General features: G+C 40.2%; 1 protein-coding gene across 1 annotated transcript in view; it reads left to right on the forward strand.

The window, feature by feature from the left end:
- The window catches only part of PAPOLG (poly(A) polymerase gamma), a 62,484-nt gene extending 37,491 nt beyond the window's left edge, over positions 1 to 24,993 (forward strand). Inside the window, exons 12-21 of the mRNA XM_077812026.1 lie at positions 2,735 to 2,819; positions 3,983 to 4,036; positions 9,346 to 9,465; positions 9,904 to 10,013; positions 13,310 to 13,431; positions 13,524 to 13,699; positions 14,133 to 14,242; positions 14,323 to 14,630; positions 23,283 to 23,342; positions 24,878 to 24,993. Coding sequence (XP_077668152.1) covers positions 2,735 to 2,819; positions 3,983 to 4,036; positions 9,346 to 9,465; positions 9,904 to 10,013; positions 13,310 to 13,431; positions 13,524 to 13,699; positions 14,133 to 14,242; positions 14,323 to 14,630; positions 23,283 to 23,342; positions 24,878 to 24,976 — 1,244 coding nt within the window. The 3' untranslated portion in view covers positions 24,977 to 24,993. The remainder of the gene's footprint in view (positions 1 to 2,734; positions 2,820 to 3,982; positions 4,037 to 9,345; positions 9,466 to 9,903; positions 10,014 to 13,309; positions 13,432 to 13,523; positions 13,700 to 14,132; positions 14,243 to 14,322; positions 14,631 to 23,282; positions 23,343 to 24,877) is intronic.
- Positions 24,994 to 25,575: the final 582 nt, after the last annotated feature.

The following is a 25,575-nucleotide window of genomic DNA, read 5'->3' on the forward strand; positions in this document are numbered from 1 at the left end:
CGACGTGCACGGGCTGAAATTGTGGAAAAGCAGCATCACTTGCCCCATAACCTCAGCCATGCGGAACGCAATGCCATCCACAGCCTCAGAAACAACTCTGACATCATAATCAAAAAGGCTGACAAAGGAGGTGCTGTTGTCATCATGAATAGGTCGGAATATGAACAAGAGGCTGCTCGGCAGCTCTCCAACACGAGTTTCTACAAGCCATTACCCTATGATCCCACTGAGAGTTACCAAAAGCAACTACAGCATATGCTCAAGAAACTTCCTGAAAAAGCACAAGATCAAATCCGCACAGACACACCCCTGGAACCCCGACCTGGGATATTCTATCTACTACCCAAGATCCATAAACCTGGAACTCCTGGGCGCCCCATCATTTCAGGCATTGGCACCCTGACAGCAGGATTGTCTGGCTATGTAGACTCCCTCCTCAGGCCCTACGCTACCAGCACTCCCAGCTACCTTCGAGACACCACTGACTTCCTGAGGAAACTTCAATCCATCGGTGATCTTCCTGATAACACCATCCTGGCCACTATGGATGTAGAAGCCCTCTACACCAACATTCCACACGAAGATGGACTACAAGCCGTCAGGAACACTATCCCCGATAATGTCACGGCTAACCTGGTGGCTGAACTTTGTGACTTTGTCCTTACCCATAACTATTTCACATTTGGGGACAATGTATACCTTCAGATCAGCGGCACTGCTATGGGTACCCGCATGGCCCCACAGTATGCCAACATTTTTATGGCTGATTTAGAACAACGCTTCCTCAGCTCTCGTCCCCTAAAGCCCCTACTCTACTTGCGCTATATTGATGACATCTTCATCATCTGGACCCATGGAAAAGAAGCCCTTGAGGAATTCCACCATGATTTCAACAATTTCCATCCCACCATCAACCTCAGCCTGGTCCAGTCCACACAAGAGATCCACTTCCTGGACACTACAGTGCTAATAAACAATGGTCACATAAACACCACCCTATACCGGAAACCTACTGACCGCTATTCCTACCTGCATGCCTCCAGCTTTCACCCTGACCACACCACACGATCCATCGTCTACAGCCAAGCTCTGCGATACAACCGCATTTGCTCCAACCCCTCAGACAGAGACAAACACCTACAAGATCTCTGTCAAGCTTTCTTACAACTACAATACCCACCTGCGGAAGTAAAGAAACAGATTGATAGAGCCAGAAGAGTTCCCAGAAGTTACCTACTACAGGACAGGCCTAACAAAGAAAATAATAGAACGCCACTAGCCGTCACCTTCAGCCCCCAACTAAAACCCCTCCAACGCATTATTAAGGATCTACAACCTATCCTAAAGGATGACCCAACACTCTCACAAATCTTGGGAGACAGGCCAGTCCTTGCCTACAGACAGCCCCGCAACCTGAAGCAAATACTCACCAACAACCACATACCACACAACAGAACCACTAACCCAGGAACTTATCCTTGCAACAAAGCCCGCTGCCAATTGTGCCCACATATCTATTCAGGGGACACCATCACAGGGCCTAATAACATCAGCCACACTATCAGAGGCTCGTTCACCTGCACATCCACCAATGTGATTTATGCCATCATGTGCCAGCAATGCCCCTCTGCCATGTACATTGGTCAAACTGGACAGTCTCTACGTAAAAGAATAAATGGACACAAATCAGATGTCAAGAATCATAACATTCATAAACCAGTCGGAGAACACTTCAATCTCTCTGGTCACGCAATCACAGACATGAAGGTCGCTATCTTAAAACAAAAAAACTTCAAATCCAGACTCCAGCGAGAAACTGCTGAATTGGAATTCATTTGCAAATTGGATACTATTAATTTAGGCTTAAATAGAGACTGGAAGTGGCTAAGTCATTATGCAAGGTAGCCTATTTCCTCTTGTTTTTTCCTCCCCCCCCCCCCCAGATGTTCTGGTTTAACTTGGATTTAAACTTGGAGAGTGGTCAGTTTGGACGAGCTATTACCAGCAGGAGAGTGAGTCTGTGTGTGTATGGGGGTGGGTTTTTGGAGGGGGGTGAGGGAGTGAGAGAACCTGGATTTGTGCAGGAAATGGCCTAACTTCATTATCATGCACATTGTGTAAAGAGTTGTCACTTTGGATGGGCTATCACCAGCAGGAGAGTGAATTTGTGTGGGGGGGTGGAGGGTGAGAAAACCTGGATTTGTGCTGGAAATGGCCTAACCTGACGATTACTTTAGATAAGCTATTACCAGCAGGACAGTGGGGTGGGAGGAGGTATTGTTTCATATTCTCTGTGTATATATAAAGTCTGCTGCAGTTTCCACGGTATGCATCTGATGAAGAGAGCTGTAGCTCACGAAAGCTCATGCTCAAATAAATTGGTTAGTCTCTAAGGTGCCACAAGTACTCCTTTTCTTTTTACATCTCTTCTGTTTCTCATTTCTAGGAATCAGTTTGGACTAGCATGGTGATGCAGGGTCAACTTTCCAAAGTGTATTGAGATTACAGTAGTAGGTGACCCAGTTCTGTGTAGTGGCAGGAATTCCCATTTGTTCTATCCTTTAGTTAACCAGGCAGGATGATGATTCCTAGCTTTCATATAGCTTATTTCATACATAGATCTCAAAGGACTTGGTATCCAAGATCTGGGTAGAAATTTAATATGCTTACCTGGTCAGGTTAATTGTCTACAAAAATCAAACATAGCAAATTTTTTTTTTTTAAAAAAACATAGGTCTTGCTGTCACAGATGAAATTCTCCAAGGAAAATCAGACTGGCCAAAACTCCTTGAACCCCCGATCTTTTTTCAGAAGTACAAGTATGTATGAATCCATTGTCTGTCTGTGAAATATTTTGAACTACAATGCAATTGGAATAAATTTTTTGCTCTCTGATTTTAAAAAAAGAAAAAAATTTCAGGTTAGTACAACTACCATAACTTGCTGTTTGCTTATAGGGACTTCATTTTCTGCCATCCCTATTCTACCTAGTGAATTAGAATGCAGTAAAAGTAAAATGCACACTACTCTTCAGTAAGAAAACCTGTAACTTTTATACTATGCAGAAATGTTTTCAGTACCTCTAAATGTGGCTTGAAAATAGCTTGAAGAAAAGGGAATTGGAAGAGGCTTATTTCCATTTAGGCTGAAATAGCTGAACCATTACCCCAAATTTATCCTAAACATATGAAGAAGCATACTTAGCTCACCCTAAAGAGCATAATTCCTAGTTTGTCTAGTCTTATGGTGGCATGCAGAGTACAGGCACTCCACGTGTAGCTACATGTGGCAGTGAAGGGCTCCAGCAGCGGGGACACTATGCAGCTAAAAATAGTAGTGTAGATGTGGGAAACACTGCATGGGTGCGGGAGCCATGTAGGGTGTATACCCTGGGGCTTCAGGTGTGTAGAACACTTACTCTAATAAGCCATACCCACGCTAGCAGGGCATGCGGTGTCTGTACATATGTACAGGTATGTATTTATGTCTTTACATATCTCCATAAGTGTGTAGATATACCCCTAGACACATTAGTGCCGATCCCAAAGGAAGAAAGCATTCTTGTTCTATGTAACTAGAGTTCTTTTAAGAGCCATCCTAGAGGAGTTAAAATATTCCATTGGTTTGGAGAGATTAAACTTTCAAACTGCATTAGTGTTTTAGGATTGCTCCTTCGTTAAAATATAGTATAATGCTAGATGATGGGTGGTTAAGCAGTAAGATATAATAATACATTAATGAACTAATACAAGAGTAAATTGCATGTATATGTTTTTGGTTCAGTGGAATGTGATCTTTCTATCTGTTTTCAGTTACACAGCTACCCAGCGTAGATTTATTCTTCATAGTTCTGGGAAAGTATGATCCATGACTTCTTTCATGTCAAGAAGTCTTAGAATAGAAAACTCACTGCAACAATTCCGAGTTTGGCAACTAAACTTTCTGATCCCAGAGACAGGCTAAATATTTTAATGTTTTCCAGGCATTATATTGTGTTGACTGCTAGTGCCTCTACTGAAGAGAATCATTTAGAATGGTAAGTCATTCTTAAATATGGGTTTATTCTTTCACTTGAAACATGGTTTAGAGTTGGATTTTCTTCATGTATTGGAGAAAATGGTGGAGCACTAAACTCTTCTTTGTTTAAAACTATTCAACTTGGAGTTAACTACTGTAGTGTATTTGAATACAAAGGTGTAGGTGCTAAATGTTAAAAAGCTTTTGTCAAGGTTCCTTCCCCACTCTGAACTCTAGGGTACAGATGTGGGGACCTGCATGAAACCCCCCCTAAGCTTATTTTTACCAGCTTAGGTTAAAACTTCCCCAAGGTACAAACTATATTTTTACCTTTTGCCCCTGGACTTTATTGCTGCCACCACCAAGCGTCTAACAAATATATAACAGGGAAAGAGCCTGCTTAGAAACGTCTTTCCCTCCCCCCGAATCCTCCCAAACCCTACACCCCCTTTCCTGGGGAAGGCTTGATAAAAATCCTCACCAATTTGCATAGGTGAACACAGGCCCAAACCCGTGGATCTTAAAAACAATGAAAAAGCAATCAGATTCTTAAAGAATTTTAATTGAAGAAAAAGTAAAAGAATCACCTCTGTAAAATCAGGGTGGTAAATACCTTACAGGGTAATCAGATTCAAAACACAGAGAATCCCTCTGGCAAAACCTTTAAGTGACAAAGACACACAAACAGGAATATACATTCCATTCAGCACAACTTATTTTATCAGCCATTTAAACAAAACAGAATCTAACGCATATCTAACTAGATTGCTTATTAACCCTTTTACGGGAGTTCTGACCTGCATTCCTGCTCTGGTCCCGGAAAAAGCATCACACAGACAGAGAGAACTTTTGTTTCTCCCCCCCTCCAGCTTTGAAAGTATCTTGTCTCCTCATTGGTCATTTTGGTCAGGTGCCAGCAAGGTTATCCTAGCTTCTTAACCCTTTACAGGTGAAAGGGTTTTTCCTCTGGCCAGGAGGGATTTAAAGGTGGTTACCCTTCCCTTTATATTTATGACAGCTTTCTATAATTCTCTTGGAAAACTTAGATAAGTGTTAAACCTCCAACCTTCTGGGGTGGTTTCTCAAAACACCACAAGCAATGATAAGCACTAGTAAGATTAAACAATATCTGCAGTTTAAGTGCTGCCCGACTGTTTGGCAGTATGCAAGAGGAAGACATGCTATCAGCACCAGGTAACTTGCAATTAAAGCACACAGTTGAGAGCAATAATGCATCAAGTGACCAATTTAATCATAAAACTAACCATTTTTAATATAGGTGGTGGTAAATTTTGGCTGATCAGTATTGGTGGCCTGTGCAGAAGTTTGAGGGATTTGAAAGATGATAAAGGATTGGAACATAAGTGATATGTGAAAGCATACAAGGAAAAATGTTCTTGAGTGTTTTTCTGTTTTTGTTTTTTGGCCCTGGGTAAACCTTGCTCCTGTCTGAAAATCTTCATTGGTAATGGTGACTCTGAAGTAAGTGGGGGGTGTTTGGTGGTGGTGTCCTCTTATGTTATGCAGCTGTATAGTCACTACTATGAAATTGGCTCTTCAAATCATATCTTTCCAAATGCAAGATTTCTCCTAATTACTTTCTTCTGAATTGTAAGTGTATGCTGCGGTTTACAAGTAAGCTTCAGTTTCAAAAATATTTTTTCAGTAGTTATAGTATCAACATATTACATGATTTGTTCTTATAGGGACTTGTGTTTCAATAATCAACCATTTCTCTGAAATCTAGATGTGGGATCACACTTCTGAGGCTGAGAATTTAAACATCAACATGGTGATAAAGACTTTTTCCTATATTAGCCATAAGCCAACAGCTTTGCTTTTAGCACTGACTGGAAAGGAGCTTGATCTGAAGGCAGTCAGGATTCAAAAACAGTTGTATAGCAATAAGCTTTTAATAGGCTGCAGAACACTAGCAGCTTTAAACTAATCTGCAGGACTCCTTGTAAGAGCACTATATCAGAATAGCAATTCAAGAAAAAAGTGGTTGGCACCATTTGCTATATTCTAACCTATTTCTATTTGTTCTAATGAAGTGTGGTTATGATCGTTTATTTACCTTATGTGTAGCAACACCAGGTAATAGGGTACATATTTCAGAATATCCTCCTCTTTGTTCTGTAACTAACAAACCAAATGTGCTCATTTCAATCAAACAATATCATATTAAATATCAAACGTTTTTAAGGCCAAAACTATGTATTATGTCACAATAGCCTGTTAAGCATTAATTTTTGTTTGATTCTGAAATGAAGTGCTTAACTGTGTTAAGGCTGCATGTAACAGTTAATGGGGGCACCCTGCTAGAAACTCCATAGTTAGGGTTCTGTTTTAAAATGGAGCATAAATCTCTGCTGCTGCTCTAAAAAGTGGCTTTTTGATACAAAACTGCTTTTTAGGCCCTTTGATTTTTCTGTGCAGCCTTGGCTTTTTCTCATTTTAATAGGATATGAAATTTGGGTCTTGTTTTCCTTGGCAGTCTGATCATCCACTAAAAAAGAACAGGAGCTTTCTCTTTATAAAATGTATGTATGTTCGCATGCACACCCAGCGAAACAGTACAGTACGTAGCACCATTCATTCATTCACTCACAGATGCTGCTCCCCCAACCTTCCCTTCACACACTCCTCTACCAAATGTCCCTGTCCTAGTTGTGTGTTGTGATGCACTGGGAGGGGATAACTCGGAGGTGATGAAAGGCTGGCATCGGTAGGGGACAGAGTTAAGTTTGTAGTGTAAGTAGTTGTGGTAATAAGGTGTCTGGGTATAAAAGAGGACATGTACTGTTGAGTTGGCTTATCCATTTCTCTGTTTTTGTGGATTTGAGTCAGGTCTGAGTGTAGCAACCCTAACTGTTGCACATTTTGTGTGTGTGTGTGTGTGTTTAATGCAGGCAGGAGTAACGTACAACACGCTGTATAAATGCAGTTAACATATGTTTGTCACACTTTCAATAAAATATTGTTTTAACTGAACTAATAGTTGTCTCACATGGCTACTCAAGGGCAAAATCCATCTGTAAAATATGGGTGTTCTGAGGATAACTTGTGCTGTGTTGATTAACAATATAACTGATTGTTTCACTGTATTTTTGGTTCAATTTGAAAAATGTTCAAGCCCAAATAACCAAATCTAACCAAAAATCTATAGCCTATAGACAAACAATGCAATATAAAAAGGAGACATTACATACCCACCTTTCAGGAAGCAATTCTTACCTTGAAGCATGTTCACCTTATGCAGTAAGTGTGAGTTGAAGAAGCACCTCCAAAATTACCTCCATTTATATCATGACTGTTTACAAGTTTTTTAAAAGCACTTTATATGTCACCTACAATCCAGCCCACCAGTTCCTTAACATGTTGTTGTTCTGTACCTTTCATTATCTCTGTTTTGGAAACCACATTCCAAACCAGTTGGACTTAGAACAGATTAGGATTTACCTCTAGGACACACCATTGGTGTATTTTGGCTTTGACAGGCTTCTTATTTTCTAATGCCAAAACTGACTTCAGCTTTGCAGTGTTGTGGGATATTTGACATGGGTGAATAAAATTGTGGGAAGAGTATAATACATCCAATTAATATAACTTCCCAATGCCTATACATATTCTATTAACACTGTGTACATACCAATTAATGTAATGTATACTGTGCCTAACATATATGTATTGGCTAACAACTATTACCATACACTTAGGGAGTTTCTTTTGACATGATCTATGTATATTTTTAATTATAGCACGATTGATATCTAATTTGTTACAGTTCTAATGTATGATGAAACAATTATTTATGTACAATAACAAATTCTAACAACAAGGAAATAAATATATATACTTTAAAATCACTCTTTATGTCATAAAGGAACATAAGGACAAGAAAAAGACCAAACTTGTCCTTAACACTTTACCTGATACCATGAATTTAATTCAGTTTGTGACTTCTTAAACTTACTGGTTTATGCAATAGTTATGCTGAAGTATTAAAGAGAAAGGGGAAATTAGTCAGTTTGTCATTTGACATCACTTTCTGTACAGGCTTTCTTTCTTTTTGTTTGTTCCACACTGCCATAGGAGTTTTTAAATTTTATTTTCCTAGTCAAACAATTTTCAGGTGGGTTCAGGGGTCAATACAGTACCTGAATTCTTTGAAATGTATGGAATTGACTAGAAATTTAATTTTTTTTTTAAACTGGCTTCAAGTTAACAGTATTCCTTTAACTGAGGAAAACTGCTACTGTTCAGGTCTTCAACATAATGTTAAGTGTGTTCCAGAATAACTTGGGTTATTCTGCCCTTATCCTGCTTACAGACTTTGCTCTTGGTTTGGCTAGGAAGACATTCTTCCTACAAAAAGAAAAGGAGTACTTGTGGCACCTTAGAGACTAACCAATTTATTTGAGCATGAGCTTTTGTGAGCTACAGCTAAGCTCATGCTCAAATAAATTGGTTAGTCTCTAAGGTGCCACAAGTACTCCTTTTCTTTTTGCGAATACAGACTAACACGGCTGTTACTCTGAAACCATTCTTCCTACGCTTTCACAAGGACAGACAGCTGGAGCGAATTGGGAAAATGCCAACAAAACAGTTTGTTGGTGAAAACTAAACATTTTGGTTAGATTTAGGCAAGGTTCTGATGGGACCCAGGAGAGGCTCCGACAGAACCCAAGTACACCACTTCTTTCCCTTTTACAGAGAATTCTGCATTTTTTGCTTACCTTCCAAATCAGAACAAGATCAAATTTCAAAATGTCTAAATACTCCAGAAGCAGAACTCTCTTTCTCTACTTAGTTCTAGCAAGAACTCTGCTCTTTCAGCTAAAAAGCTCTGAAGTGCAGTTCTCAAAACACAATCCTCCCGTGACCTCTTGAGCTACAAACTAAGGTACCTTTCCAAGCATAGTTTGCTTCAAACTGACTTTTCTGCCTACCTGCGATCCAACCAAACAGTGTTAAACTTGCAACCTAGGATCTTGATCCCACAACCCCTTGATGGCTAGAATGGTAAGGGCCGTATTTAACTCCTTTAGAGGATAATGGTTATCATGAACTTGTCACAAGGTTTTCAATCATGTAAAGCAAAATTTATTGTCTAAAGGGAACTTCCTCCAGTCCTAATTAAAGTGAACATACATCTTGAGAGATCCAGCCTTGGGTTGCTATATTTAAATCCTACTAAGCTCCCTGTCATGTTGGGTTGATTGGACTGGTATTTTACGCTTTTAAATTCTAACTGGTAGTTCAAACTATTGTATTGTGCCTGATTCATTAAAACCAAACTAACCTAACACCTGATGTTTTTATTAGGGTTGGTCTAGTTGAATCTAAAATTCGTGTACTCGTTGGGAACTTGGAGAGAAATGAATTTATAAACCTTGCACATGTTAATCCTCAGTCTTTCCCTGGCAACAAGGAACATTGCAAAGAGTAAGTTAAGTTTTTTTTTTTCTTTTCTTTCTTTTTTTTTCTAAAGTTTAAGAATGTGGTAGTTTGGTCCCTGTTAAAATTAAATTGAAATCTGCTAGTCTTCTATCATTGTAGATATCTTGCAAGAATGCATGTGGAGGTATTTCAAGCTAATCAAACATTGTTTCACAGCTGTGTATCTTCAAGAAAAGGCAATCTGAACATGTCATAACATTTAAGAATGAGTGAAATATTGTACCTCTGACTAGTATACCAAAACACATAAGTACTAAAATGCAGATTTAATCTGCAACTCTATAATAATGAACAGGTAAATGATGGAGATTATTTTGTTTAATCCAGTTCCTGAAGTTAAATTGGGAACATCCAAATAGAACTGACATTGACACACAAATGAGACACATCAGTGATTTTTTTTTATTATTATTGTTTTTAAAGGAGCAACTATGTATCCATGTGGTTCCTTGGAATAATTTTTAGGAAAATGGAAAATGCAGAAAGTGTTAACATTGACTTAACGTATGATATACAATCATTCACAGATACAGGTAAGCTTATATTTCACTTTAGACTTGGTATGGTTTTTAGTTTGACTCTTACAAGATTATCTAAATAGCTAATATAATCAATAAACTCTTCCTCCTCCAGGATAGTTATGGTGAAGGTCTAGGTACAGAGCATGTGGAGGCTTAATTTTAAAATAGTAAACTTTCTATTTTGCCCACAAAACAGATATCTATCTTGGATGTATACCTGCTATAGCCATACAATAAGTAAGAAGGCACATTCCTTGTCAGATACACAAACCATATGAGGAACATGGTGAAGACCTGAATTGAAGCACTCTATAGCCTCTTACACTAAAGAGTTCTGCTAGACTTGTAAAAATGACACTATTTACATCCATCATATTTTTTTATTTTATTTTTTTTTTAGTGGCAGAAAAATCAGTAACATCAGCGCTACCTGTAAAACAATTAAAATACACATTCTGTCCATGTACCAGAGTGGGTAATGAGGGAAGACCTAAAACTTAAGCAGCACAGTAGATGTGTGAACCTCTTCTCTGGCATAGTGGGCACAGCTGGCTCAGTGAAGTTAACTATGCACTTGCTAGGCCAAAGGCAGCAAAGCTGGTGCCAGTGACTTGAAATAGGTGCCTCTGAATCATATGTATGGAAGTCAAAAAGGGGCATGAAGTTTGGGAACCCATACTTAAGACCATGAGAACAGTCTTGTTGTATGTAACTTGTAATAGGAATTGTCAAGAGTAGCAACCAAGAACTTAGAACCCAAAATTTCTATACTATTGATAGTTCAGAACTAACTCCCATCTGAGTCTGAAAACTAGATTGAACATCTGAAAACCTATTGTCATGGACACTTCTACATTGGTAGGGGCATGAATGCTCTTCTCCAGATTTGAGCACGGAGTTATTCTAATGTTACAAACACACAACTTTTCTTACTAGCTACCTTGAGAATCAGGTTATAAACTCTTCCTTTCTCTTTCATTTGTGATGTGTTGGAACCACTGAAGTGTAGGTCTGAAGGGACAACGTTAATTTAATTTAATTCCATGATATTTTACTTAGTATTGTTATAAGTAATTCCCAAGGCTACGATAAAAAAAAAACCTCTTATTTTTCAGTTGTTTTCTTTAGTTTGATAATTTGACAGCATTTGGTGTATATGCAGCAATCTGGTTCGTTGCTCTTTGGCTTAGTTTCTCAGTATGTTGTTGGAGCTATGGTGAACTTATTGCCTTGAGTTCAGGCAACTGGACTAGATGACAGTTCCTTGGGGCAAAAGTCATTGAGGGCTAAAGCAATTGAGAAGCCTGCAGAAATCTGGCATACAAATGTGTAAGCATTTGAAAATGTTAGTGTGGAAGCCCAGTATGCTAGTTTGTCAGACTTAGGAGTGGACTGTCTGATACTTGTACAAAGTCTTTGCAGTGTATGTATTTATTTGAATGTCAACTGTCGTCTTTAACCTTTAAAACTTTAATAGTGAACTTATGTATTTTTTTCTTGCATTTAAGTTGTTATAACGATTGGCCCATATCAGTGCATTTATGGATGGCGTTCTGCATGGGCGCTGACTTCCTCTCTTCCGGGTGGCTTCTTGACGTCCCCACCTCTAGCCCGCCTCCTCCCCTGAGTGCGCCACATCCCTGCTCCTCCCTCTCCCTCCTGGAAAGTCCTAAACAACTGTTAGGCGGCAGGGGAGCAGGAAGCGCTGGGAGAAACAGAGACATGGTGCGCTCGGGGGCGGGGGAGAAAGAGGCAAGGAGGCGGGAGCTTGGCTACCAGTTGGTGCAGAGCAACCAGTCACCACCTATGCTGTTATGGATGTTTTTGTGCGCAACTCTGTAGCTCAAACTGTTACCAGACCCCTCTTTGAAGTCATTTAGTTTGAAGTCAAATGTTTGGCCTTGCTAAACAAACTGTACCATTTTAACTTAACTAGTATAGTTAATCATTCAACACCTAAATGGGTATAACTGCATCCGCAGTAGAAATTTGCTTTATATGATACAGCTTGTTCCTTGCTTACCCAAGCTCTGCCTTGAGGCACAGGCTTTCCTAATCAGATTGGCAGTGAGACGGGGAGATACAGAAACCCTGTGTTTAAATAAGCCCTTAGTCTTTTCTATTGATTTGAAATCAATATAGCTAAATTGGTGCAGCCCACTAGTGTGGATGCAGTTATACTCATGAAAATGGGCTTATGTTGGTAAATAAGCTGTACGTAAACGTACCAATATTAGCACCTTTATCCTAATAGTACATAGTTAAATTGGTACATAAATGTTGCATAGACAAGTCCCACTGCTTTTAGATTTTAATGGTTTTAGTGAAAGATCAATGGAAGCTCGGGATCTTTTAACTAATTCTAGTATCCCCAATGCTCTTGGCAACCTACTGAACAACTAACTTAAACAAATGCAGAATATAAAGTCCACTAAGTAAACTCTTAAGACTGAATATCCACAAATGTGATGCCCAGTATTAAACTTCGAATCAGGGAGAGTGGTATTGCTGCACTTGGTTTATAGGAGATGGAAATGGAAGATGCTCTCTTAAAGGGACACCATAAAAAAAATGTGCCAAATTTTAACTAACATTATCAGTCCTATTTTGTCTCTACCTCTGCTTTGCCTGTCTCCTCGATTTCTGGGCAGTCATGCTAGTGAAACGAAATAAACTGCCTCAAGCTTTTTTGTCTGAATTTTTAGATTTAAGTATTTAAACAGCTGAGTTATTTGATCTGCAAACTACATGTATTTGAATCCATCAATTACCCAACACTGTTTGCAGAGCCTAAACTTAACTGAACTTTCTCAGTCCAGTGAATCAAAGAGGGAATTAAATTTAAGATTTAAAAAAAAATAACCCTACATTCCTCTTACTCACCAACATTGTTTGCAATCTTTTTAAGCAGTACAGACACCTGTAATCAGTTGTTTTAAAGAGGTATCTTTAAACAAAGTTAAAATGACTACAGGATGGTGACCGACTGCAAATATCAAATGGACCAAGTTGGTTATGAAATGTAAAGTAAAATGGGCTTCCCAGCATACAGTTCTCCCATTTTTATTAACTGTCATGAATTTGGAAACTCTCCTGGTGACCTTCTGTTATTGTAGCTTTAGTTTAAATGAGCTTCAACATATTATTGACAATATTCCAATATGATATGTTCAGAGTAAAAATACTTAATGAAGGCCTGCTGTTGGCTTCTTCATTCAGAAACATAATTTTACAAAAATATAATCTAAGTTGAGGGAATTGGAATCTGCATGTATTCTGGCTTTAAATTGGGTAATTGCATATTACAGTTCATAGGCAGGCAAATAACATCAATATGCTAAAAGACGGCATGAAGATTGAAGCAACTCATGTGAAGAAAAAGCAACTGCATTATTATTTGCCTGCTGAAATTTTACAGAAAAGAAAGAAGGTACGTTGAAGTTTTGATCCTTCACATAATATTTGCATGTGTGCATATCTTTTTTTTAAAAAAAGATTATATCTTGTAACCTTTGTTTTCAGCAAAGCATACCAGACATTGGTCGAAACATTAGTGGACTTTCATCCAAAAGGGCTTCGGTGGATGTAAGCTCTTTGGATGGTTCAATGAACACAGACACAGGAACACGATATAGCTCCCCTCCCTTGTTAAACAGGATCTCTAAATTGGACAACAACTCTCTGATAGAAACAGAAAGGTTAGTAGTTTGTAAGCTTGTGCCTTGTAGCAATGTGAAGTGCTTGCAAAGGGTAACTTTTACTTTTAACGTGGACAAGTTTATTTGGCAGTTCTTACTTATTTCAGTCTTTATATAAATCGCTGTGGCATGTATACTAAATTTTTTTAATCAATAATTAAGTTGATTCTTGGGGTCCTGCAAAATAAATATATGGAATAATTGTAGTGTCTTGTATATCTACAAACTTTTGAAGGATAATGACCATGAATAAATAGAATGGCAGCAAAAATTTAAAGGGACGTTATGCCAGAAATCAACCGTCTTCAATATACAGTATATGCATTTTCTTTGGCCAGTGGATAGTTCAAGGAGATCGGTAACAAGTGTACAGTTGATAGACTAGCTGTGTTACCAAAAATGTGAAAGAGCATATACAATGTTTATTTAACAGGAACACTGTACTTCAGAGAACCAGTGCTGCTACCAGTAGAGAGAAGTCATTGAATGTCACTATGCCATCAGTGCCTGTTAAAAGACTGCCCATTCCAGTTATTGGTTCAAGTATGTATCCAAACATAGTAAGGAAAATGTAACCCTTAACTCTATGTAACTACACTTTAAAGGCTCTTTTCTTTGTGCAGAGACCGAGATTGCAGGTACAACAAAAGCAGTGCTACCTCCAACTGGATGCGCCATACCTACAGTAGTAGGACGAAATGTGATTTCTCGACTTATTACACCACCTCCTGCACAGGGACAACAGCTCCTAAATGGAATTTCAGCTCTAAACTCTAAAAATGCTGCACCTAAAAGACCTCATTCACCTTCCTCAGAAGAATGCACTAAAAGACTTAAAGATATAGAAAAGGTAAAAACACACTTCAATATGGAATCAAAGGGAGAAAGAGTTGGAGAGATGTATATAGATAAACTCCAAAAGACCCTGCAGGTAATGTTATAACTTCAATTTTTAATACTGTCCTTTAAAAAGAAAATACTGGCTGTCAGAATTAGCCTAGTGTTTAATGTTCAAAGTTCGTGTATGTGGAATGCAGTGTTCAGATCTGACATGACAGTTTCTTTCCAGCAATCCAGTGACTAAATCCTAAACTTTGATTATAGGCTCTTGGAAAGTTTGAAACAATTGCTATACCACACCCACCATTAGATGCTCTAGGAAGAGAGAGAAACTGTCTCATAGGAACAACATCTAATCTGAAGCTCTATGAAACATTTAAAAATAACCTGGAAAGGATTTTTTAAAAAAGCTAGGCTTGTGCCCTTTATTTGTTGCTTAGTGATTTTATAAAGAGGGCCCAAAAGTTCCTACTGTTATGCTTGATTTAACCATAGAAATCAGTATTGTTAATTCTGGACTATCTTCTTTTTGCTGAATGACCTAGATGCCTATTGTTAGTGCCTTTCATTATAGCGTTGGTATTGAAATCTTTACCAAAGCCTGCCTTTCTCCAAAATGTTCATTAGTCATTGAAGTTTGACTAAAGAGTCTACATTTCTTCTACTTCTTTGAGTAATGGTCCCTATTGTATTCCATGGTGGGTTATGCATGCGCACCATACATCCAGAGCTGGAGAATTTGAAAGTAGTGTCCGTTGGTCCACACATGCACTCTGATTCACCTGTGCCTCTGTCTGAGGGGATAGAGAGCAGGGCAGACTGATCACCTCTCCAGTTTCTTCTCACTACTGCATGGTCCAGGTTGGAATCTTCAGTGTCTACAGCTTTGGCTACATCCTACAAAATAAGAATTACCTAGTTTGTAAACAGCTTTAACAGTTTAGTGTTTTTATAGATCAGTTTCCTGGGTAAAACCACCCCATTTAGGTCCAGGACTATGCCCAGGACTCCAGGCATCAAACGCCATGCTTCCTTCCCACAATCTTTCTCTGTCAGCGACAACCACCTCCGTCTGTACTGCCTTGGGAAAGCCCACATCATGATGAGGTGCAGTATCTGTCAATTGTTCCCCAGCCATACCCGAGAAAGGCAGGAACTTCGTCTCCGCAAATACCTCACGAAGAAGGCCATGAAGCCCCAGTCGGATCCACCTCTGAGGGACTTGATCGCGGGAAGGAGTTTATCACCCATCCCATACACAGAACACTTCTCCCTTCCAACGGCACCAACAGTACCACCACTGGAACTGGAATCTGACTTCTCTTCTTCAGGAGAGTGTGAATCGCCCCATGAACTTTTCTTCCCCTATCCTGTGTGTTCACCACCACCCAAGAGACCTGCACCAGTTTGGGACCAACCTCTCCTTCATCTAACTTTGGAGCTGCTGGCATGGGGCCCCCATGACCACCTACTGACTCTTCCTACTGGGGGCCTTGGGACCAGTAGTCCCATGCAGAGTCTGTCCGATCTGCCAGGGAGTCACCTCTTGCCTCCCCTCTAAGGGAACACTCAGATCTGCCCCTGGATCTGGCATAGGAGGAACATTATGCTATGGATCAGGTGGTTCCACTGGAACTAGTAAGACTGCCATCTTCATTCCTGGAAGAAGTGGTGACTCCTACATCTCCATCCACCTCTCTTCCCCCAGTGACTTCAGGAAGTTCCTAGATCATCTCCACAGAGTTGCTGGAGAGTTTGATTCCTCTCCAGGAGATCCAGGACTCTCGGCACAAACTCTTAAACATCCTCCATGCATCTAGACCCCAACATATTAGCTCTCCCTGCTAATGAAGCCATACTGGAGCCATTTAGAACAGTTTGGTGTTCCTCTGCCAGCTGCGCTCCTACCCTGAAAAGGGCAGAATAGTGTTATTACTGAAGGAATGCTGAAGCAACAAATCTATTTTCTCACCCCACTCTCAAGTCCGTGGTGGTCCATCCCGCTTCTGAAAGGGCTACACAGTCACATCCCTGGTCTATCCTTGCTGATAAAGAGGGCAAATGCCTGGATCTGCTGGGGAGAACGGTCTTCTCATCATCCAGCCTCCAGTTCAGGATAGTCACTAATGGCTAAATACAATTTCCTGACTTATGCCAAGTTTGCAGGGTTTACTGACTGCCTTCCGCAGTAGGACAGAGCTCATTTTCAAGCTCTGATAGACGAAGGCAAACTGATCACGGTCCCTGGACTCCAGGGCTACCCTCCATTTACATCACAAACAAGCCTCGAGTACTGGTCAAGTCGTGTTTATCTGCTAGGTCATATGGTCTCATGCAACTACAGCACTCCACTTGCAAGACTCCACTTTCGTTGCCTTGAAACACAGCAATCGGTGTACTCCCCAAAATGTTAGTCAGTGAACCCCATGATGACCATTCTGCTCAGTGTCTTCCCTGCTATGGTGGACAAATCCAAATCCTTGTCAGGTATGCGTGGGCTCCTCTTTCTCCCTTCCTCTCCAGACAGGACCATTACTACAGATGCGTCCCTATTGAGTTGGGGAGCCCACATGAACAACCACATAGCTCAAGGTACCTGGACATCTCAAGAGTCCAGGATGTGCATCAATATTCTGGAGTTTGAACAGTCTGAAAGGCATGAGGGTCCCTTCTTTCATTCATCCACACTCACCAGGTCCCTATAATGTCAGACAACATTACACTGTCTTCTTCATCAACAAGCAATGAGGAGTGGGTTCCGCCTCCCTGTGCACAGAAGCAGTCAACCTCTGGAACTGGTGTATCACCAATCAAATCATCCTGTCGGAAGCCTACATTCTAGGAAAGCAAAATGTGCTTGCAGACTCCCTTAGCAGACATTTCAGTAACCACAAGTGGGAGCTCCACAACGCAGTACTGTGTGAATTTTCACTCTGAGGAACCCCAACCAGAGACCAGTTCACCTCTCAAGAAAACAGGAAATGCACCACATATTGCTCCAGAGAAGATCTTGGTTGTCATCCAAGACACTCTGCTTCTTCCTTGGTTGGATCAGCTCAACTATGACTTCCCTCTTTTACTGGTCCTTCCACAAGTTCTATGCAAAATCCAGTAGGAGGGAGAATGGGTTTGTCAGATTGCATGTCCCCCCCCTTTCTGGGGTGCCACCTCATGTACTTGGGTACCACTCAGCCCACCGGTTCCACCAGTCTGGGTTCCCTTACGCTACCCTGCTGAGCCAGGCCCTCAAGCCTTCTCCAGCACACAAACAGATAGGGCCACACCCAGCTGCAGAAAGACACCCACTGAGATCAGCTCTGTGTAGGAAGACTCAGCTCAGGAATTGCCCAGCACTCAAGTGCATGTTCCCTCTGGAGTGTAAACCCAAAATTGTTTTGCCTTGCGCTGCACAGAAATCTGTACAGCAGAAGCTCATGAACCCACCCCCTCCCTCAATGTGGAGGAAGATATGCACAACTTTTTGCTCCCCTCCCCCAATTATGAATTCCACAAACTAGTTTCAGAATGAACAAAAACAAGTTTAGTAACTACACCAGATAGATTTTAAGTGATTATAAGGGATAGCAAACAGATCAAAGCAGATCACCTTAGCAAATAAACAAAAAACGCAAACTGAGCTTAACACAGATAGGTAGGATATAAATTAGCAAATTCTCACCCTGAGTGATAAATAGGCTGGCAGATTCTTAAGGCACAAGTTTCCTTGGCTTTCCCAGGTTTCATACACAGGCAGAAGATCTTTCTAGCCTGGGACCATCACTTCCTACCATTCAGTACTTGCCCCTCAGGTGTTTCCAGGTGTGTTGTTGCAGGGAGAGTGAGGTACCCTCATGAGGTCATTATCCTCCTTTTACATCATCTTCCCACTTGCTGGAAAGCTCTTTTGCTGTGCCTTGGGTCAAACAGTCCCCATGGTGTAGTGCTGTCTCTAAGAGGTTTTTCTTGTACACCGTTCCTGGGGTAATCCTTGGGCTTATGTGCCTTTCCTCAATAAGTCATTAACATTGTTAGGTACAACAGTAAAAAGTCCTGAAAGGCTGCTTGTGGGTGTTTTTAACCTCACACGTTTCAGTAACACATACATAGCCAAACTTCACATACAATGATAGCACACACAATCCAACAAGATATTAATATCTGGCAGATCAAGACTTTTCAAATACCTCACAAGACCTACTTTATATAAAACATATCCTAATTACATGACAGTGGTGAATATTGGGATTTCAAAGGGTTATCCTGATTGCCGTCTTCTGTTCCACACAGTTCTGGTTTCCCAACCTCCTACACATGTTATCTTGACCACCATTCATCCTCCCAACATTTCCTGAGCTCCTGACCCAGTGGAACAGCAAGATCAGACACCCTGATTCATGTCCGCTCCTCCTCAGGATTTGGTATTTGGATGGGCATCATCATTATAATGTTCATGCTCCACAACCATAAGAGACCTCCTCTCAAATAATAGAAAGGACTCTACTAGAAAATGTTACCGAGCTAAATGGAAGCACTTTTCTTGGGCACATCAGAAGAGGCATTCTCCCAGAAATTACAGATATTTCTCTTATCTTGAACTATATCCTATCTTTGAAAACATCAGGTTTGTCCATCAGCTCCTGGAAAGTTCACATGGGGTAATCGGGGCATACCTGCCACCTTCTCAGGGCTGCCTGGTCTCTGCACATCCTCTGTCCAATAGATTCTGGAAAACCCTAATAAAAACCTTCCCAGGTATTCAGAAGCCTACTCCCCAGTGGCACCTAAAATTTGTTCTCTTGGTACTCAAAGGCCCCGCTTTGAACTTTTCGCTTCTTGCACAATGTCTCCTTTCCGTGAAGGTCACTTTCCATGGAGCCATCACCTCAGCTAGAAAAGTTGGTGAACTTGGAGCAATGATGGCAGATTCTCCTTACACTATATTCCATAAGGATAGGGTTTCTTTGTGTCTACACCCCAAATTCACCCCTAAAGTAGTTTTGAAATTTCACCGTAGCCAATTGATTCACTTACCTGTGTTCTTCCCAAAACCACACGCTTCCGCAGAGGAACGAAAACTCTCTGCTCCCTTTTACCTGCACAGAACAAAACCACTCAAGAAATCCCTGAGACTATTCATCACTACAGCAAAAAGTCAGTCTCCACCCAGAGAATTTCTAAATGGATCTCTGGCGGCATTCAATTCTGTTGCTATCAAACCACCTCCCCCTTCTCCCCAATGATGGAATAAGAGCTCATTCCATCAGAGCACAAGTAACAACTATGGCATCTCTTCAGAAGGTACTCCTCCTGGACATCTGTAAAGTGGGCACATGGGCCTCCATTCAGGCGTTTGCAAGACATTTTACCCTGGTGCAGAACTCTTCTGTTTATGCCTCCTTTAGGACTATAGTACTCCTCAGCCCTCTGTCTACATCCTCACACCCTTTTCCTACTTAAGTCCTGTTTGTCAATCACCCCCAGTGGAATACAATAGGGATCATCATTCAAAGAGGAGAAGGAGGTTATTTACCTGTAACTAAAGGTTCTTTTAGATGTGTGGTCACTATCTATATTCCACTACCTGTCCTCTTTCCCCTCTGCTTTGGATCTTATCTGATTCACTGTAGAGAAGGAACTGAAGAGGCAGTCTGTCCACCCAACCCTACATCCCTTCAGATGGAGGCAATGAGGTGAGCCGGGCCGCATGCGTGCACCAACAGACGCTATTTTTCTCTGGCTCTGGACATATGGTATGTATGCACCATCCACAGGGGAATACAGATAATGACTACATATCTCAAACTTCTAGTTACAGGTAAGTAACTTCGACTTTCAATTGCTCAGCTTTCCTCAACTTTTGAAATGTATAAACTTTGGAAATATATAAACATAACTAGTTATGTCAAGTTTCTAAGCAAAACATTAATTTTCATGGAAAAAAAAATAAAGGCCTGAAAGGGCTTTTTCTATGTCAAATTATCAAAAAACACAAACCAAATGTTTTGCTGGTCATCTTCAAAACTTAAAACCTCATTGGTCCAAGCAGCAGTGATGTAAGGAAGTAATTCCATTTCTGCAGTCTAGTTGCATAAACCCGCACTTTTCCACTCCATAATTGCTATTAAGTATCTTAAATATGGATTATAGAATTAATGATGGGAGAAATCTTGACATTGCAGGAAGCATTAATTACACATCTTGGCTGAAGTGAATAATCCCTTCCCCACCACTTCTAGTAGGTATAGGTGTTGGTAGTACTACAGCAAAATATAGATAAAACTGATTGTTTAGAAGGTTCGTCAGTTGCTTGGATTAGCTAAAATTCTGTGGCGTGTGAGGCCTGGTTAATCTGTGTAATTTGCAGTGACAGGTAATAGACCAAGAAAACTACAGAATCTTCCTTACAAAATGTTAATGATTAAACCACAAAAGATGGGTTAAAATGGTAGAAAATTGAGTTAATTCGTCCAATGTTACGCAGTTGACAGACGCAGTATGTGCCTTCTGATATACTTAAAGGGGTAATACACTGGAAAAATAGCTGTAGGATGTCTTTGTACTACGATTAATCTTGTGTTAATCGTATAGTATTTTTTTTGTACAATATCTCAGGTGCAGGTGGCCTTTAGGAGCAGATTCTTAACCTGCTGGACAGGTAATCAGCAGCTGACATTGACAGAGCACTAACTTGTTTTTATAAATTCCATTTCTCTGGAAAAAACATAGCTTTTCCTAATTTTACCTCCATTTTTGTGGAAAGGCAAGAAACAATTAGAAAACACTACATTTTGGAATTTGTTTATACGTTTCCAAAAATTTAAACTTTAATTCTCAAGTAATTGAAAGTTCCTACTGGGTCTCAGAATAGGCCAACTCATCTGGTTCTTGCTTGTGTTTTGTAGTCAAACAGCAATGCTTTCTTCCGTAAGGACTGTTCATGCTAGGTCAAGTTCAGACTCAGATATGCTCTCACAACTTCTATTGATTTGAATGAAAGTTGTACTCGTACCGAGGATAGTTTGGTCCCTGAGCTCTAACCATATAAATGGCTTTGATACTATGTATCCTACTCTAGTAAATTGGACTGGACTGGATTCAGCATTCAAAGATTGTAGCATCCAAGATGATGTAAAGAGAAAATCTACAGGAAAAAATATAATTTGAAGCATTTGTCTTAATTTTTTTAAATCCTGAGTAAACTACTTTAACTCTTAACTAAGTAAAATTCCTTAGATATTCCACTTGACATGACTAAGAATAAATTTCAGTTAAAATCACGGTTAGACAGAAAAACATTTGTTACTTACAGCTCTTATCAAGCTTTATCCATTTTCCTGTTTCTCCACACATCACACCCAGAAATTATTTGCTGGGAAGCTAAAGTGTAATCTGATACTTTAGTTCTCTCCGAGCATTTGAATTATTTCTAGACTTAAAACTAGAACTAGGTGAAATTTTTTGGACAAATAGCTTATTGGATGAAAATTTCAGTTTTGGTCAACTCTAAACTATTTGAATTTTGACACTAATTTGCCCAATGATTTCAGCCAAATTTTTAGCTTAGGCACCATTCACAAAATGGTGGGAGGAGGTGGTGCCTCCTTTTTATATGACCATGTTGCATTATGTCACTGGGCTATGGAATATTATAGGACAGGTCTCTCAATCTTATAGTCATTGGAGCAGGGACTTGAACTTGGGTCTTCCCCTTCCAGATAAGTACCCTAATCACCTGGCTGTAGTCAGTCTCTCCCAATGACTATTCAAACATTTTTGTATACCAAGGGGAACAGCTTCAATAGGAGAGATTGAGACGCCCAACCCAGATTATGCAATGGTCCGGTTGTTTGGGCACTTTCCTGCAATGCGGGAAACTCAAGTCTGGGGAGGCAGGTACTGAACCCCAATCTCCCACATCCCAGCTGAGTGCCCTGACCAGTGGGATAAAAGGTATAAGGGAGGTACTACCACTACCTGTGGCCATCTTGTGAATCATTTCCTTTGCTGCTTTATTTTAAAAGTGCCATGAAATTAAATATTTTTGTTTTGGATCAAATTAAACATTTTGTTTCACCTAAAGTTTTTATTGACTTTCTTTCAGTTTGGCAAAAACTTCTTTGAATTTCAGTCGACTCAAACCAAATATTTTTTTCAGAAATGCCAGTAAACCAAAAAAGCAATTACTTGCTCAGCTCTTCTAACTCTTCTATAATAAACAATTTAAATCTTGCCTCCTTCAAACATAAATTTTTTCTTTAAAGAAGTTGATAGGAAAGGCAACCCAACCTATAGGCAGAAGCTGGGCGCTGCTTAGGTAAGTTCACAGAGCCTGGATTTATATGTAAAATAACCATGTCAAATAATGGTCTGTTTTATGTAAATTCAAATTTTGAGCACACTTCCCTTTTCCTGTGAAAAAAGTCTGAATATGTCTCATGTAAGAAAAGTCTAGCTAAAACTGTTATCTTGAGGGGGCACACCCTGTGATTCATATCTTTGGGTACATATGTAGGCCCTCCTTTACAGAAGAATAAAATGACCCAAAATGCCTTCCACATAAAGAATAGATGTCATGAGGCTTTTAAAGTTTCATAAATGCTTTCTTGTTAGTTGGAACTAGAAATATAGATCTAACCAGCATTTAATAAGCATTTGTTTGTGAGCTGATATTTGTGCTTTTCATATAAAGGAACTTAATTGCAATGCATTCAGTACACTATTCTTAAATACTTTGGGTTTTTAGGATAGCCTTGGAGGAGGGGAATCCATGCCTGTTCCAACTATTGACACATCAAGATCACAGGTATGGTCTACCTAGTCTTTATGTTCACAGATAAAGCAAAACTAGTGAATATTTCCAGTATATATTAAGGTAATATTTGTTTACACACAAAGCTAGCAATTTGACAGTGTCAAGTACTTTTCTGTTGATTTACTATAATTCTTTAACTCTTGTGGCAACATATGGTAACTGTGATTCTCGCTTACACACTGTGCAGTAGTATTTTGGAGAGCTGCTTTAGCAGCTCTCAGACAGACAGAAGTCCCAAACTGCCATGTTTACTTAAAAAGGTTTAGGCATCCAGCCAAAGATTGAAAAACACTTCATTTGGACACACAAGCATCTTTCTCCTACCATCTCAGGTATTCAAACTTCACAACCCCTTCAAAAAACTAGACAAAGGCCCTTTCTTTCCAAACAGACTTCTTAGTGTCACTAGAATCTTTGCTCTGCTTCAATCACATTCTTCACTGAGTGCTCTGAGCAGTTAATCAACCTCCATATCACATACAGGACTTCAATGTCAAAAATTGGATACGCTCAAAAATATCAGCCAATTATAGCAATTACACTTCAGATTTTGAAACCTAATTTTTTCAGGCTCTCTTGATCTAAAGCTAGGCCAATCAAGATATGCAGTCTGAAATTTAATATTAAGACTCTTACCACATTTGTTCGTTTTCACCAGGCTGGGACGTGTGGGTGGGGGTGTGACTCAAGGGTGGGGCCAGAAATGAGGAGTTCAGGGTGCAGAAGGGGGCTCTGGGCTGGGGCCAAGGAGTTTGGAGTGGGGGAGGGGGTTCTGATCTGGGGCTGAGGCAGTTGGGGCATGGGAGGAGGTGCAGGCTCTGGGAGGGTGTAATATGGGTGCAGGAGGGGGCTCAAGGCTGGGGCAGGGACTAAGGTGTGGGAGGGGGTGAGTGGTGTGAGCTCAGGGTGGTGCTTACCTCAAGCAGCCATGCTGCCTCTGCCCATAGGCACTGCCCCTGCAGCTCCCATTGGCCATGGTTTCTGGCCAATGGGAGCTGTGGAACTGGAACTCAGGGTGGCGGCAACATGTGGAACTCCCCTGGCCATTCCTCTGCTTAGGAGCTGAGGGGCATGTCACTACTTCCTGGCTTTGCATAGCTTCCCAGTAGGGAGCCTGCCAGCCCCAGAGCTGCCAGGGTTTCTTTTCGACCTGGCAACCCTAGCAACATGCCACTTGATGCTGGTTTTTGCCTAATTCAGATGAACTCTTGAGGGAAAACTAGGCGGGGGTGGGGGGAATGCCCCTTCCCCTGTACTATTTTAGTGCATAAATGCCTTCACCGTGAAAAGCAGACACTTTGCCTGCAAGTGTCTAACTTCTAGTAGAGAATTGGCAGATAATCACTATGGTGGGGGGAATAGCATATTCTAGACTGCTTGGTTTGGTGTGGTAGGTCATGAAGTTAATCTGTAGGTCTTGTTTACTGCTGAAACAACAGTTTCACTTTCTACCCAACTTCTGTTTACATTATGCATATTTAAAAATAATTTCCCCTTCCCCCTTGGTTTCCATTTTTCTACTGTAGAGACTTGCCAGTAAAGAGCTACCAGATTCATCTTCTCCTGTTCCAACAAATAACATTCGTGTCATTAAACATTCCATAAGACTGACCCTTAACCGGTAACTACAGTGCCTTTTCAGGTAAAGATAATATGCACTTGTTTAGTGGTGCACATAAGCAATTTTTACTTTTATACTGCAGTTGCTGTCCCACATAAAATATGGAGTTACTGTCACCAAATTGGAGGGATTTTTCCAGTTATTAATTTTTGTCTGCATTTTGACCTGCAGATGCTGTAAGATACTTCCATTACTCTATAGCTTTTCCAAGATCACCTGCTGACAAGCCACTGTCTACAAAATCATGGCTTTTGAGTCCTTTTTTTAAAAACATTGCCTTTAGTTTAAAAATTTGCTACTTCTGACTGATCTACTTATTTTGAACACCCTTCCAACAGCAGTCCTTGTTTTTTAAAAGTCTTGTGTTATAATCATTGTCTTGAGCTGAAAAAAATTGTTCTGAAAAATACAAAAAAAATGTCCTGTGATACCATTTTTCTGAATGTATGTAAACATGTTTACTTCAGTCGCTGGAGCCACATTCTGGTTAGAAGTGTGTGTATGAAAGTCCTGGTATTGTTTCTGCTTTCCTAATAGTGTAGATATACATTATTTTGTGGACTTCAATTATTTTTTTTCTGGTTTAGCACACATTCTTTTCTA

Source organism: Eretmochelys imbricata, chromosome 3 (assembly GCF_965152235.1).
Source record: "Eretmochelys imbricata isolate rEreImb1 chromosome 3, rEreImb1.hap1, whole genome shotgun sequence".
In the NCBI taxonomy this organism is placed as follows: domain Eukaryota; kingdom Metazoa; phylum Chordata; order Testudines; family Cheloniidae; genus Eretmochelys; species Eretmochelys imbricata.